General features: G+C 33.5%; 1 protein-coding gene across 2 annotated transcripts in view; it reads right to left on the reverse strand.

The window, feature by feature from the left end:
- Positions 1–17064, reverse strand: part of LOC114335679 (putative transcription factor capicua) — a 124586-nt gene that overhangs the window by 42385 nt on the left and 65137 nt on the right. For both annotated transcript variants that reach the window (XM_028285957.2, XM_028285956.2), the window contains exons 3-9: positions 14092–15001; positions 12072–12285; positions 9480–9637; positions 9269–9372; positions 6070–6337; positions 5281–5726; positions 4999–5219 (exon numbers count right to left, since the gene is read on the reverse strand). In XM_028285957.2, coding sequence (XP_028141758.1) covers positions 4999–5219; positions 5281–5726; positions 6070–6337; positions 9269–9372; positions 9480–9637; positions 12072–12285; positions 14092–15001 — 2321 coding nt within the window. The remainder of the gene's footprint in view (positions 1–4998; positions 5220–5280; positions 5727–6069; positions 6338–9268; positions 9373–9479; positions 9638–12071; positions 12286–14091; positions 15002–17064) is intronic.

Below are 17064 nucleotides of genomic sequence, written 5' to 3' on the forward strand. Positions count from 1 at the left end.
TAGCTATCAAAGTTTATTTACGAATGTATCCAAATCAGTATTACTATGTAGCTCATTAATATCCGCGTACTTTTTTCTCTCAATTCACTGTACAACTAATTATTAGCTTTATTGGGACAAAAGACAATACTTTTATCGGAGTTCTCCTATGCTTTCTTAACTGCATCATATGAATCTTGATACTTATTTTGTTTTGATTTTAATACCATTTCTTTTATTAAGTATAAATACAACGTATTGCACGGTTACAGATAAATGAGAAATTTAAAGAGATAGACCAATTGGTGTATTGCCCGGTTACAGATAAATAAGAAATTTAAAGAGATAGACCAATTGGACGTAGTTATGCAGAAAGCTACCAACCCACAATAGGCTTAAATTCGTACTAAGCACATAAAATTTATCTATATGTCAAGTATTTTAAACTGCAGAACCCTACCAATTAAAATTAATAACTGTCATTGTATTAACCAACCCATTTTCTTAACCTTATAAGATTTCGGTTTTTGCAGAAAAATACCAATCCACTTGGCTGGTATCAATCGTGATATAATGTGACCAAGTGGGTTGGTTGCCTTCTGCGTAAATAAAAATCTGAAATTGTTGACGTCACTGCGTTGGTTGGTAGTTTTCTGCATTATGGAATCTTCACATAACCTCAAAATATTGTTGTTTGGTGTACTTTGGCTCGTGATATTAGCAAAATTTTAAGTCTTTTAATGATATTTTATAAATCTAAAGTGTGTTGTTTTGCGATATAACATGTTTAATTCCCGTACTAGGCAGATTTTTAATCTGCTTCAACAAAAAGAACAAGAGCGAGGTAAGATTTTAGCAATATTTTTTAAATAAAATTAGTAATATATTTTTTGTTGTTTTAATGAAATAGGGACTGAAAAAGTACTAGACTCCTCTCAAACAAATGAAAATGTAGCTGATACTATTACAAATAATCAAATTCCATGTACTAGTAAGGAAGTAACTATAACAAAAGAAGACCAATTAATCAAGGAGTGTGGATCTATTAACAAACCTTTTATCAGGGAGGAAGAGAACGTATTGACTCAAAATATTGATGGTAAGAAAATTACATGTTGCTTTTGTGTGATTGATGATTGATGTTTTATTTTTTATTTTAGATGTTCATTTAGAAATAAACCATCCAGGTGGTTCGGAGGATGACGATGACTCTATTCGCGACCCCAATTACGAAGCTTTAAGTGATTATTCTTCTAGTTTAGATTATGAACCAACATTTTCAGAACAAGATCATGTCGTTGCTGATAGCGATTTAACAGAAACCACCTTAGAAAATAAAGTTTACGATGGAAGGCCAAAAAAAGGAAGAAAACGGAAATTCGACAATCAAAACAGGACAGAAATGAAAAGAACAGGAATAGCAATAAAAAATATTACAACCATAAAGGAAGAGAAATTAAACCAAAAAAATTTTTAAATTACGATTGTAATTGCACTTTAAAATGTGCCGAACATGTACCTGTCGAGATACGAAAGTTAGAGTTTGAAAGATTTTGGTCATTGGGCTCATATGATTGCCAGGTGAATTTTATCGCAGCGGGAGTACAGCAGCTTCAGAAAAAACGACTTTATGGTAGAAATCCAGAAAAAAGAAAATTTTCAAGGATCTATCAAATACAAGACAAAGTGGTATGCCGTGAAATGTATATTAAAACGTTTAACATCACAACATTTAGAGTCAATACCGCCGTAAAGAAATTTAGAGGTGAAATTTCTTTAACTGACCAAAGCGGTATTAAACAAGGAGGACAAAATAAACTTCCAGAAGCCAAAATTCAGGAGGTAATTGAACAAATTAAGAAAATTCCAAAATATAAATCTCACTATCGTAGAGAACAAACAAGCGCTGAATTTTTGCCCCCGGAAATGACAATACAGAAAATGTATGAGTTGTATAGCCAAGAAACCGAAAAACCTGTAAGCATGCCATCCTATAAAAAAATATTTTACCAACGATTTAATTTGAAATTCAAGTCACTCAAAAAAGATACCTGTAATACGTGTGATAAGTTGAAGATATAAATTGATAATGAAATAGACCCGGAAAAAAAAGAAATCTTCCAAAACAATTATACCAATCACCTGAAAGACGCAGAAAATGCTCAATATTTAAGAAGACATGACTTTCAGTTGGCTAAGGAAAATGAAAAATACGAATGCCTTACATTCGATTTAGAGAATTACCTTTACCAAGAATACCGACAAACATTGTATTTTATAAAAGGCAGCTCTGGGTATACAACTGTGGTATTCATAACGGAAAGCAAGATCAGAGATTCTGTTACGTTTGGGCTGAAGGCGTTGCAGGAAGAGGGGCTCAAGAGGTAGGTTCTTGCCTTCTTAAACATATAAATGCTCACATAGAAAAAGGCGTCCAACATCTCATTCTCTGGAGTGATTCATGCGGCGGTCAAAACCGGAATATTAAGTTAACTCTTATGTTAAAAGCTATCTTACATGAATCATCTACTTTGACTGATATTACTTTAAAATTTTTATGTTCAGGCCACAGTTTTTTACCCAATGACTCAGATTTTGCTCAAATTGAGTCGGCATTAAAAAAAACAGCAAAGATTGTATTTGCCCTCCGAATATGTGGAGGTAATGAAACAATGTCGAAAAAAAAAACCTTTTGTGGTAACGGAAATGAACAACTGATTTTTTGAGTGTCAATATGATTGAAAAAAAAATCGCCAACAGAAAAACAAGCATCGACGGACAAAAAATAAACTGGCTAAAAATAAGATCGATTATGTTAAAAAAAGATGAACCATTCTTGCTAACTGTTCAGCACGATTCGTTTGACGCACCTGTACATAAGATTGATATTAAAAAGAAGGAAGGAAGGAACAGCTCAATAAGTAAAATAGAAGAGCTTTTTTCAATGAGTACGCTATGGCCCAATGGTAAGGTGATTGCTGCAAAAAAACTTGCAAATCTGAACGAGATGATGCACCTTATCCCATCAGACTGCCAAGATTTCTACAAAAAAATACAAGGAGATGACAACATTGAGGAAGATATCGATGGGTATAACATAGCTAGTCTTGATTTTGAAATTGAAGATGTTTAATAGATTTTTTTTTCAATAAATGATTTTTCTTTTGTATAGATCTTCCGAATTTTATTTTTTCTTGAGAATACATAATAATGCAGAAAGCAACCAACCCCAAAAAAATGGCTGTATTTTTCAAAATATTGAATAAAATACTTTTCTTTTACTTTCACGTTGTTAAAAATGAGATATTTTGCCAGATGAAAATAAAAAATTAAATTTTTTAATTAACCTGTAATATATACTATTAATTTACTGTTAAAAAACGAATAATATCGATTTACTCAAAACTCTACTTTTGAGGGTTGGTAGCTTTCTGCATAACTACGTCCAATTGGTGTACAAGTGGTACCCAACAAAAAATACTAAAAAAATATATATTAAAGATATATTTTGTTCGGTACCACTTGTACACCAATTGGTCTATCTCTTTAAGTTTCTCATTTATCTGTAACCGGACAATACTAACTAAATAAAATAGAATATTTTAATTCTATTCATTCTTGTAAAATTGTTTCATACAGAGTATTCAGTAAATAAATGAACACTTTAATATTTATTGCTTCCAGACGTTGTTGTGTATAGAAGCGTTTGTTTAAATACATAGAACAATGTTTTATTGTTTGTTATTCTGTACAAAACTGCTAGCAATATTATTAAGGCTGTGAGTGATAAAAACGAAATGAAAAGTATGCGATAAAAGTAATATGCCTACTAATTTTTTTTAATTCTAAAATAGGGTATATTTTTTATATTCGTGAACATCACACGACGTCGGATGTGCACTCATGGCCCCCTCCCCCTGTCGTATACCGTCGTAATAAGCAAAGACCCCCCTTTTCAACGACGTAGTTTATGGATGTTCCCTGATATACTTCTACACAAGTAACGAACTTATATTAAACAAACCAATTTTTGACCACAAAGACCAATACAAATATACATTCAATAACACCCAAGGACAAAGATTTATGATAGATTATGATATACGCAACAGATATACATCCATCAAAAATAACCGACGTAAGATGCCTCCACTCATCAGATCTAGGTAGCGACCATAGCCTAGTACTATGTAAAATAATAAGAATCATCAATAAATACTTCACATCTAACAGAGCGGAACCAACACAAACAAAAATCAGAGTAGAAGGACTAAATACAGAATACAAGAATAAAACTACGGAAATCTTATACAGCAAGAGAATATCAGAGAATATTGCTGATAATGAAATATTAGAAAACGATAACATCGAGGAAAGCTGGTAAAACTGAAAATTAACATAATTAACGAAGCAACAGAAGCAGTTGGAGAGAGGAAAGTAACTGATAAAAACGAAACACATCCAGAAGGAAACATGGGCAGACTACTTTCGATTCCTATTTACTAAAGGTGACGATAATGAACCAGTACCACCAAAAGTGACGACAAACGAACAAATAAACGTTGAGGAGGGAGAGGTAAAGGAAGCATTAAGGAAATTAAGAAATAGTAAATCGCCAGAAGAAGACAGAATACCGAATACTCCTAAAGTACGGAGGACCAGATCTGACAAAAACAACTATTAAAACTAATGCAAAAAATAATATACCATAATAGAATACCATAATAGAATACCATAAAAATGAAGATCAATCGTCCCAACACGCTTCTCCAAAGGGGGAGACAAATCGGACCCGGAGAATTACAAAGGAAGTAACAACAAGGTTTTAGGTCGGGAAGATCAGGCACTGACGCTATATTTATAATGAGGCAAGTGCCAGAGAAATCATTAGAATACAACAAACCGGCATATTTACGTTTTGTGGCATTTGACATGACTTTTTCAAATTAAATGACTTTACCCACTTATTGTTAGCAAGAGGAAACTGATGAAGAATTATTACTAGAGAATATTACTTACCATTTCCATTCAGGATGAGCCTTAAAATGAGCCTCTTTAACTTCTGAGGCCAATTCGTGATACTGCTTCTTTTCATTTGGACCTAATGCATACCACCATTCGCCTAAAATTTTGGAAACTGTTCGATTGTCTTGGTTTGGATGCCTCTGATGTACAAGGCCTCGGTGACGTTTTGAAAATATCATGAAAGCATTCATGGGTCTTCGAATACGCTCCTTACTCTGTAAAATAATGTTTAATTAAGTATTGAAAATTAGTTGCTACACCGAAGATTTGCCTTACCTTACTTGCCTCTTTGGAGTTACTTTGTAAAGAGCTCAAAGACTGGCTTCGTCTCTTAATATTCCCATCCATATTTAGGTCAGTAGTTTCACTTTCAAAAACGTCATCGTCGTCATCTTCTGTTGGTGTTGGCAATGGTTCTGCATCAGCATCGTCGTCTGGATTATCCAAAACCGCTCCACCATCAACAGTAACTAAGGACGTAGATAAAGGAGGTGATAACTGAGAGTTTGGTGGTGAAAGAGGTCCAGATGAGACCAGAAGTGGTAATATTGAATGCCATGGATTAACATTAATGTTGATAGATCTGGTTTGGCTCTGGTTCAGTTGAGGAAGAGGAAGTTGAGGAGGAACGGTAGCAACTCGATGACTTTGTACTTGTAGTGGATTGTGCAAAACCATTGGTTCCTTTAGATGATTCAAGACAGCGTTGGTATTTGGCGACACTAAATACAACATCGAATTATAAATCTCAGTTGTTATACATGTTTAATTTAATTTCTTCAGGAGACTTTTACTTTCTCTATTTTCAAAAAATTGATTTTTGTTTTTTTTTATGTAAAAACATTCTTTATTATCATAGAAACATTGTCATAACATTTTATTAGGAAATTCGAAATAAAAACGAAGTTATAGGTGTTTATATATAACTCGTTTGTATACAACACCGCGCGCGATGCCACACCTCTGAACCTGCAACTTGACAGTTGCTTTCTAAACATTATAAAGTGAATAAAGTTTTAGTGAACCTTTTAAAGTAAAAGTTCCCTTAATGTAAATAATTGTTACCTTGTTCAGTTTTGACGATCACAGGCGGTGGATTGGGCTGAATATTGACAGTGGGAACAACTCTTTTTACGACAGATTGAGATGTAGATGGTAGGACTGGTACAAGTTGTGTTGGATTAACAATTACTGGAAGTCCTGTGTTGATTGAATTCGGTGCCATTATACCGGGACCGTTGGAATGTGTCTGGATGTTATTCATGTTGGCATAATTATTACTTGGATTGACGCGTATCAACTGTGTCGAATGTAAATGGTCGCTCTGAATCACCTAAAAAATTTAAAGGACTAAGTTTTCAATCTTATGACATATAAAACAACATAATATTACTCTACATCCCACCAGACTAACAACAATGGAAAGCTTCTCTGGTTACACCTCCGAGGCTTCTACAATTTGCATGCCATAACAGATGCTGAGACTAAGGAAGATGAGGGAATTTTACAATTTATAATTAACGTCCCATCTGCTCAGCGCGGTAAAGTTACAACGAGAATGGTTCCCTTCGTACTCCAATCAGAGTAAACATATAAATCAAAAATGAATAACCATTTTCAATTTCGTTGCAAAACGAAAATACAGCCGCACCATATTCTAGTCCAATCAGAGAGTGCAGCAAGCACCTCTACTAGTTTCGAAACTTAAACATCATAACGGATGCTGAGACTAAGGAAAATGAGGGAATTTGACAATTTATAATTCACGTCCCATCTGCTCAGCGCGGTAAAGTTTCAACGAGAATGGAACCAGCCATTTCGTTCGTTGCAATCCGTGACTGCACGCCGGGGTTTGTTTTGGTTGGATCAGAGAGAGCAGCATATGTGCCTCCTGATGAGAGACTAATAAGTCTCGAAACCGGTAGAGGTGCTCACTGCACTCTCTGATTGGACTAGAATATGGTGCGGCTGTATTTTCGTTTTGCAACGAAATTGAAAATGGTTATTCATTTTTAATTTACATGTTTACTCTGATTGGAGTACGAAGGGAACCATTCTCGTTGGAACTTTACCGCGCTGAGCAGATGGGACGTTAATTATAAATTTTAAAATTCTCTCATCTTCCTTAGTCTCAGCATCCGTTATGGCTTGCAAATTGTAGAAGCCTCGGAGATGTAACCAGAGAAGGGTTCCATTGTTTTCAGTCTGGTGGGATGTAGAGTAACATTATGTTGCTTTATAGCCAGTAGATTGAAAACTTAGTCTTTTGATAGCAGTTGCTGCTAGGGCATCTATGCCATTTCGTTCGTTGCAATCCGTGACTGCACGCCGGGGTTTGTTTTGGTTGGATCAGAGAGAGCAGCATATGTGCCTCCTGATGAGAGACTAATAAGTTTCGAAACCGGTAGAGGTGCTTGCTGCACTCTCTGATTGGACTAGAATATGGTGCGGCTGCATTTTCGTTTTGCAAAGAAATTGAAAATGGTTATTCATTTTTAAAAAATTTAAATCAAAATTTTAATTTACTACATTGTTATTAGCAACATAATACAAATTAGCAACATAATACCGAAAACCGCATGTCGATGCCTTTTTTCTATCTCGAGATATCTTAAGAACCATGCAAATTTTAAACAACTGTTAATGTCACCGATAAACGAAGTCAAGGAAAAGTAGTGTACTATGGAAAAAAACAAAGAAACATTTTCCAGATGTACGCGTATACAATTAATTAAAACAACAATAAGACAAACAACACTATAAAATATAACAAAGAAATTAAAGCAACTACTTACTTAGTGACGACCTAAATGTTCAAATTGTTCCTCATCATTTTCGATGCAAGCATTTACTCTTTCAAGAATAGATTGAACAGCAGTCCCAATGTCTGCTTTCGCAATGCTTTGAATGGCGTTTCGTATTCTCTAGATTCTATATCAAGTTTTCTCGAGTATTGGGCCTAGCGGCAAAAACAAAGTCTTTAATCCGTCCTCATAAAATAAATAATAAAAGTCTAAAACAGTTAAATCTGTTGCTATTCAATCTACTCTTCAAAGAGTGAATGCTTGAATCGAAAATGATGGGCAACAATTTGAACATTTAGGCAGTCACTAAGACTAAAGTAAGTAGTTGCTTTTAGTTCTTTGTTATATTTTATAGTGTTGTTTGTCTTATTGTTGTTTCATTAATTATACACGTTTACATCTGGAAAATGTTTATTTGTTTTTTTCCATATCACACTGCTTTTCCTTAACATCGTTTACCGGTGTCAGTAAGTTATGTTTAAAATTTACACATTTCTTAAGATATCTCGAGATAGAAAAAAGGTATCGACATGCGGTTTTCGGTATTATGTTGCTAATTTGGTCCAATTTTGTAATACAGGATTAAAAATGCATACTTGTATTTAATATTTTCCAAAGAAAATTAGATTTCTGAAAATAATTAAATAACGCCTCCTAGCTTACATATTACTTATTAGGCTATTTCGAAAATAAGACTCTTACATTGACGAAAAAGAGCTGTTTTCAACAAGATCAAGTATGCAAAATTCGATTTAGCAGAACCGAACTTACAGCCATTTTTTCATAAGAAGGTTCCCACTCACCCCCACCTCTTATTTGCAAAGGTAGTGTTGGATATTGTAAATATAGTTTTAGTAGACCACTCTGTAAAACCTAACAACTGTTATCAGAGTAACACATTTCTTATTATTGTAAAAAGTACATTCGCCAAATGAGTATTAAATGAGCCTTCTTTTTAAAAAGATGTGTTTTATTTTAGTAATTTATAGTTTGTAATATTCACCCTCAAATTAGGGCTAAAATATATTACAGGTAGACTTAAACTTGTCAAATCAAATATGCGCAGAATTTCATGAAGAATACGATGATTGGATTTCCAGTGCCTTTCACTAGGTAAATTTTGTAAAATTTTGATTTTTTAATTTTTGATATTCAATTACGCCCTCTAGCGGTGGACCTACAATTATAAAAATAATTTCCAGGCTTTTCCCGAGGCAACTTTTGTTATAAATATTTTTTTCTCAAAGCTGTACTATAAACGGTTCCTGAGATATGGCCGAGAACCATTCTTATTGGGACACCCGGTACTGAATTAAGATTAAAATGGGCGAAAAATTATGTATTTTAATTAAAAAAAATTGCTTTTTTGGAAGTAGGTGTGAAAATAAAACTAGTTCTATAAAAATAAAATAGATAGAGATAATAGCTACTTTTCTGAATCTGTATAAGAATTCACATACCTGTCTAGGAAATGACTTAGGTTCCTTTGGATCATTTTCTGTTTCATTTTTGACAATCATCATGTTCTTGTCATGTTTAGGTGGAACAACATAATAAAGACCACCTAAAATGAATTTCTTTCATAAATATATGTATTTCAAATATTTTTTAACATCTTTTTGGATACAAAATAATAAAAAGTAGAACAACCACATTTGCCAAAATAATTACCTTGGGTTACTTGATTAGTTTCTGGTTCGACATGCTGGCTAGGTGGACTGGTAAGAGCATGCTGTAGAATAACACTAGGTTGTTCTGGTATCCATTGCCTTGGATTCGGTGACACCCTAATAACACTGGTAACGCTTTGGACAGGTCGAGCTTCCGGCCTATAACAAAGTATTTTGTATTTGGTCTTCAAAATAAATGGCCGCCTTGAGAAATCCAGAAATGGTTCAAGGTACTTAGCCATTAAGTTTTATAACATAGTGCGAGCTAGAATAAAATCTCTTATCTATTCAAAACAAAAATTAAGAAAAATACTAGGTTTTTTTTGTAAAAGGTATATTTATTTAAAATACCCTAAATAAGGGTTACATTAAAGCAGAACGTTTTCGGATTAAGAAATCCATCATCAGTGTTCTAAAAGCCAAAATTAAGAGATACCTTATACCTTATAGTGAATGTCTTTTTTATTTGAGAAGTATTTTTCTTCCAATTTTAATCTGTTCAGTTTTGTGTTTTATATTTATATTTCTCTAAACATATTGATTATTAACTTCGTTGTTTATACTTATGTTTATATTTGAGTTGTAAAAGTACTTTTGTATTATTATTACCAATAAACTATCTATTTTAAGTTTTATGTTCTTTATGGGATTAAGCCAAATTTATTGGTGTAATGAAAATTACATTTTTAATTATGGTACTAGTACACTTTAGAAGACCAAAAATAAGCATTTTTTCAATATTTTTTTCTCAGAACCTTTATTAAAAATGAACATAAAAGCTTTTACATATTAATATCTAACTCTTAGTGAATACAAAAAAAATTACCTTTTTTCATTTATGCACGTACACTAATATTGTAGAGGGTGCCAAAGTCGAGGCCTCGAAAAAAAGTAGTTCCGATGGCGGACAGTTAATCTCAGGATTGGGATCTCTGAAACCAAAAAATCGTACGGCATTTGAAAAAGGAAGGTTTCTTACGTGATAATTTACCACCGTTAGTGAAAAATTCCGCAAAAAAAAAAGATTTTACGGAAATTTGAAAATCGCCCGTTCTTCTTCAGTTTTTCATGGTTAAAAATTGGTTTTGGCCAAATTGTGGTAAATTATCACGTAAGATACCTTCGTTTTTCAAATGCAGTACGATTTTTTGTTTCAGGTATCCCAATCCTAAAACTAACTGTCAGCCGTCATTTTTCGAGGCCTCGACTTTTGCGCCCTCTGCAATATTAGTGTAAGCGCATAAATGAAAAAAGATAGATTTTTGTACTCTCTAAGAGTTAATTATTAATATGTAGGAAGTTTTATGTCCATTTTTAATAAAGGTTCTGAGAAAAAAATGTTTGAAAAAACTGATTATTTTTGGTCTTCTAAAGTGTACTAGTACCTTAACTAATGTTTGATGTTTCGATTTCCACTCCGGAAATCGTTCTCAAACAAATTGTTCTGGAAATTCTGGGAAAATTTTATAACCTGATTTTTTAGGTTATGTATTTCTTTATAATGAACTTTTGGACCACAGCAATGCGTGGTTGAAAAAAAAATGTTTAAACTGCCCTAGGGGTATCTAATTCTATTTTTTGTGTTAATTTATTTGTGTAGTCTGTATCGTAGATGTGATTGTTGAAAATTTAATTTTTAATTTTGTCCATAGTTGTGTTGTGTATGAGATTTTCAATCATTTATTCTTCGGCTTCCTTTATTCCACTATTGTTGGTATTTTCTTGTTATTGACTTCCTGTTTTAGTATTGTAACTAAAGTCTGCTGCATTGCGTACACTTTTTTACCCATTGTCATTTATAAAAAATAATTTCACAATATTGAAGGAAACAACAAAATACTACAAGTATTCCAGGAAGACTCACAAGAAGGGGTTTAAAGATGACAATACTACATGGAAAAGGCTTTGCAGAAAAATTAAAATGGGAGTGGAAAGAGTGCAGAAACATTATAAGAAGGAGCTGAAGAAGTACTAGGCATAGAAGGTAAATAAAGAAGGACAAGAACGAATTACTGATTTGACGAAGAATGTCAGAATATATTAGAAAGAAATAACAAACCAAAATTCTGATAAGACCATATTAACATATGGCTTGGTGACTTGAACACATACTCAAACAGATGGGAATCTATGGGAAACTATTATAGAAGGAGCGTTTTAATTTTAGAGCTATACCACCTATATAAGTATCTAAACAAATATCTTACAAAAAAGTTAAAAATAACCGATTGAGATGGATGGGGCATGTCTTAGGGATGAAAGATGACGACTCTGTCAGAAAATCGATGTTTGTGAAAAACCAGTGTGAGCGAGATAACGCGGAAGACCAAAAAAAAAGGCTTCCTGGATGATCCGGAAGGAGATCTACAGGTACATACTGGAAATAAGGACATGGAGAAGACTGGCCCTGAATAGGAAATACTGGAACAATCTTTCCAAGGAAACCTAAGGTCCATCAAGGGTTGCAGGGCTATAAAGAGGTAGAACCAGTGGTGTTAATTGGCAGTATTTAAATAATTGTAGTTTAGTAACATTACACAGTCATTATCTTATAATAAAACTACATACCTAAATATTAAATTTTGCTTAATACCTTATGACGACTTGTTGATGATATGTTGTTGGGTTATATCCTTGGGCTCCTGGCGAAGCTCCCTTTTGCAGTCCAAGAGAATGGCTGCCCGAAATTGGCATAAAAACATTCTGCCGAGATCCCACCGTTATTGGTGACTGCATTGTATGGGGAGATGATCCCTGTCCATTAGGTGAAAACACTGGGGTGGCTGACCTTGAACTACCTAAAGATACTGCAAAAATCATATTATGAGATACTAATACAGAGTGTACCAAAAGTAGTGGAACGGTCGAATATTTCGCGAACTAAACATCGGATCGAAAAACTGAAAAATACGTGTTCTATCATTTTCAAAAATCTATCCAATGACACCAAACACCAACCCCCACTACACCCCCTGGAGGTGGGGTGGAGGGTAACTTTAAAATCTCAAATGGAAACCCCTAGTTTTTCTTGCAGATTTGGATTCGTTACGTAAAAGTAAGCAACTTTTATTCAAGACATTTTTTCGAACTGTGGATAGATGGCGCTATAATTGAGAAAAACGATTTATCCTGATACCATAGGAAAATTATAGAAACGGTCTAATATCTCGAGAAATACACTTCCAAATGAGAAACCAAAAAAAAGGTTTTTAATACTTTTCGAAAACCTATCGAATAACACTAAACATGACCCTCCAACCCACCCCCTGGAGGTGGGGTTGGGGGTAACTTTAAAATCTTAAATAGCAACCCCCACTTTTTATTACAGATTCGAATTCGTCATGAAAAATTAAGCAACATTTATTCGAAACATTTTTTAGAATTATTGATAGATGGCGCTTTAATTGGAAAAATACGATTTATTAGCGTCATCTATCAGCAATTTTAAAATGTTTCGAATAAATGTTGCTTAATTTTTCATGACGAATTCGAATCTGCAATAAAAAGTGGGGTTGCTATTTAAGATTTTAAATTTACCCCCCACCCCGCCTCCAGGGGGTGGGTTGGAGGGTAATTTTTGGTGTTTATCGATAGGTTTTTGAAAAATATTAAAAACCTGTTTTTTGGTTTCTCATTTGGAAGTGTATTTCTCGAGATATTAGACCGTTTCTATAATTTACCTATGGTATCAGGATAAATCGTTTTTCCCAATTATAGCGCCATCTATCAACAGTTCGAAAAAATGTCTTGAATAAAAGTTGCTTACTTTTACGTAACGAATCCAAATCTGCAAGAAAAACTAGGGGTTTCCATTTGAGATTTTAAAATTACCCCCCACCCCACCTCCAGGGGGTGTAGTGGGGGTTGGTGTTTAGTGTCATTGGATAGATTTTTGAAAATGATTGAACACGTATTTTTCAGTTTTTCGATCCGATGTTTAGTTCGCGAAATATTCGACCGTTCCACTACTTTTGGGACACCCTATATAATAAACAATAAACAATTTAGCAATAATAAATAATTTATTGCAAAAAGGTGCCCTGTCAAATCTAGCAACTCATTGTGAGCGATATCCAGCAAAATTTCAACAAGGAACAGTAATAAATATCTGAGGAAGCTCAATAACACACCAGAAAGTGCAGAAAAACTATTCCAGGCTCTATCTAAATAGAGAATTAATTCTTCAACAAAGAAATATCAAGTAAAAAAGTGACAATACATGAAACAATATATAGGTCCACGTGGACATACGGAGCAGAAAACTGGATCTTAAACAGAGGACACCAGAGTAGGATACAAACAGCAGGAAATACCTCAGAAGAACGATATGTAAAAGGACAGACATACTGATTCAAAAATGAAGAAATAAGAAACGGACTTAAAATCAAACCGGTACTTAACACAATAAAGGACTTACAGCACGAATGGACAGTGACAGGTAAGTGAAAAGAGTATGGGAAGCTAAACCAATAGGGAAAAACAGTAAAGCAGCAGAAGAGATATTATAAAATAAGGGCAAATCTTAGCAAGAATGGCGAAGAACAGAAAATAATGGATCAAATTCATCAAAGGCTAGAAGCACCTATATTTACTCCAAAAACAAATGTACTTACCTAACATATTAGCAGCATCAGTTTCCTCCTGATCGAACCTTCCGGTCATACGTCTATCGCCACAATTTGGTGAGGTTTCGGAATCTCTAGAAGTTTCTTCACCATCACCTTTGCTATTAGATCTAGGGTATGGTCCACTACGAAGACTATTACCTTTCAGATTTAGATGTCTAGAGCAATATCCCCTCCGTTGGCTTTCCTTTTTACATCCATCCACTGAACACAAACGCCTCCACTGTTTACCATTAAATTTCTTTCTTATGCCATTTGGATTGCAAACAACATCTCCCTTTCTATATTTATGGGGTGTGGCGGCCTGACTTCGAGGAGTAGTGGGCTGCGACCGTGGAGTAATGCTCCTAGAAGAACTGCCTCTACTGTGCATGCTACTTCTCTTACTACTACCTGATAACTTCGCGTCGACTTCAGGATTAAACGTAATATTATCTTGTCTAAGTTCATCCTCACTTTCACAAAATTCATCATAATGTCTTCCGTTTGACAACGGGGTGCAAGCAGATATGGGGGTGTGTAACTGCATTGGAGAAACTTGCGCATTTCTTCCATAAAAGTCAAGTGAGGGTTGTATCACATTATCTAAATTAGGTTCTATATTTTCTAATTCGTCCCACCACGGGGGACGGAGCAACCTAAGGTCCGCTCGTTTGACAGTTAATTCTACAGACTGTTCGCCGAATAGAGCGACACCGAAACGTACTGGCTGTCCTTCTAAAATTGTGCACACAACGCCCTCCACGAACATACTTTGATTGTCACGAACACACACTCTAGTACCCATGGTTATTTGGTTGACTGAAGGACTTGCGTCACTTATCACATTGAAACATTCATTATCAAATACATTGTCGTATGTTATTTTATCTTCTTTGCCATCCAAAGCTACTATTATCTGCAAAAGAATTATAGTATATTAGTGTGGTAAAGAATACAAAAGATACAAAATAATTGATAAATAAGCTTTAATAAAGGCCAGTTTTCACGATACGTTTTATTGTATGTTTTGTCCAGTATATATGTTATAGTCAAACCCCGGTTTATATATATTGTTATAGTCCCGGCACTCCTAGTAGTCCAGGGCGGATCTGTTTTGAGATGGACGTTGAGAGGTAACTCATATTTTTTGCAGAAATTGCTTGGAATTAACTCATATAATAATAATTGAGTTATCCTCCCACTCAAAAAGGTCCAGAACATTGTTTAATCAAAATATCAAAAATGAAGGAAAAATTCGATTTTTTCCTTCGTTTTTTGATTATAACTTTAAAAGTATTCACTTCAGAGGAAAGTTGTACTGACATAAAAGTTGCGTAATTAAATTTCCTACCCTATAGAATTAATTAAAAATTTTAAAAGTTGTCACCCTTATTGCAAAATAGCAATAATTGCGAAAAACCATAAAAAACAAGTATTCGCATTTTACGGTTTTCAACCATTTATGCTACATTTAGGACCTTCATATTTTACCCAAAAAAACTTTATGACATAATAAAACAATACTGTAAATTTGATTCAGATTGGTTCAATAGATTTTGAAATCCAGCTTTCGCAAAAAAATCATTTTTCAAAATGTTGCAGGACTGAAAATAAAGCAGATAGCAAGTTGAATTTTTTTTTACATAGAGAAGAATACTGTACCTTTCATTTGCAATTTGTACAATTAAAAGCGGTTAACTACCACAACGTCAGGATTTTTTTTTAAATAAACATTAATTTTTGGTGCTACGCACAGGACTGTGGTGTTCGATTCACACAAGTTGATTTCCACCACAAATTTCTTTAAATCTTTATGTAATATATTATTTTCTAACTCTATATTTTGTTTTATTTTAATATTTTAATTCCACAAAAATCAAACTAATTTGATTATTGTTTGTGAAATATTGTTTAAACAATTGCATATGTTTAAAAATAATAAACTTTTATTGTCCAAGTTAAAATATATGAACAAAGAAAAAAAGTATAATTGCTAAAAAAAGTATAATTTCAAAGGACAAAGTATGTGTTCTTATTTTGCAATAAACAAATTCATTTATTTATATCAAAATGTACTAAAAATTAAAATTTATCAATCATTATCAAAGGTCATTGGAATGCCCAATCAAAGCAAACGTATCCGCTGTCCTGCGCGAAGCACCAAAAATTAATGTTTATTTAATAAAATTTCTGACGCTGTAGTAATTAACCGATTTTAATTTTGAAAATTGCAAAAATGAAAGGTACAGTATTATATATGTAAAAAAAATTCAACTTGCTGTCTGCTTTATTTTCAGTCCTGCAACATTTTGAAAAAATGAATTTTTTAAATTTATTTTGCAAAATCTGTTAAACCGATCTTAATGAAATTTTCAGTGTTGTTTTATTTAGTATTAAGTTTTTCTGGGTAAAATATGAAGGTCCTAAGTGTAGCATAAATGGTTGAAAAACGTAAAATGCGAATACTTGTTTTTTTATGTTTTTTTCGCAAATATTGCTATTTTGCACCAAGGGTGACAATTTTTAAAATGTTTAACTAATCCTATATTGTAGGAAATTTAATTACGCAACTTTTATGCCAGTGCCACTTTTCTCGGAAATGAATACTTTTAAAGTTATAGTCAAAAAATCATGAACAAAATCGAATTTTTCCTTAATTTTTTGACATTTTGATTATTTAAACAATGTTCCGGGCATTATTGAGTGGGGGGATAACTCAAATATTATTATATGAGTTATTTCCAAGCATTTTCAGCAAAAAAATATGAGTCACCTCTCAATATCCAAATGTACTAATATTTTTACAGATGCGCCCTGGTCTATAGGTTTGACTAGCCAATCCTCAGATCTAATTAACTGTCTTAGTCAAACCCCGAAATAAATTCCATTTTCGGCCTTTGACTAAAGTGTTTTTAGTCAAACCTAGGAGTGCCTAGAGGCAGGGCTGCAAAAAAAACCACAACACAACTCTTTTAGATA

Source organism: Diabrotica virgifera, chromosome 10 (assembly GCF_917563875.1).
Source record: "Diabrotica virgifera virgifera chromosome 10, PGI_DIABVI_V3a".
NCBI classification, from domain to species: domain Eukaryota; kingdom Metazoa; phylum Arthropoda; class Insecta; order Coleoptera; family Chrysomelidae; genus Diabrotica; species Diabrotica virgifera.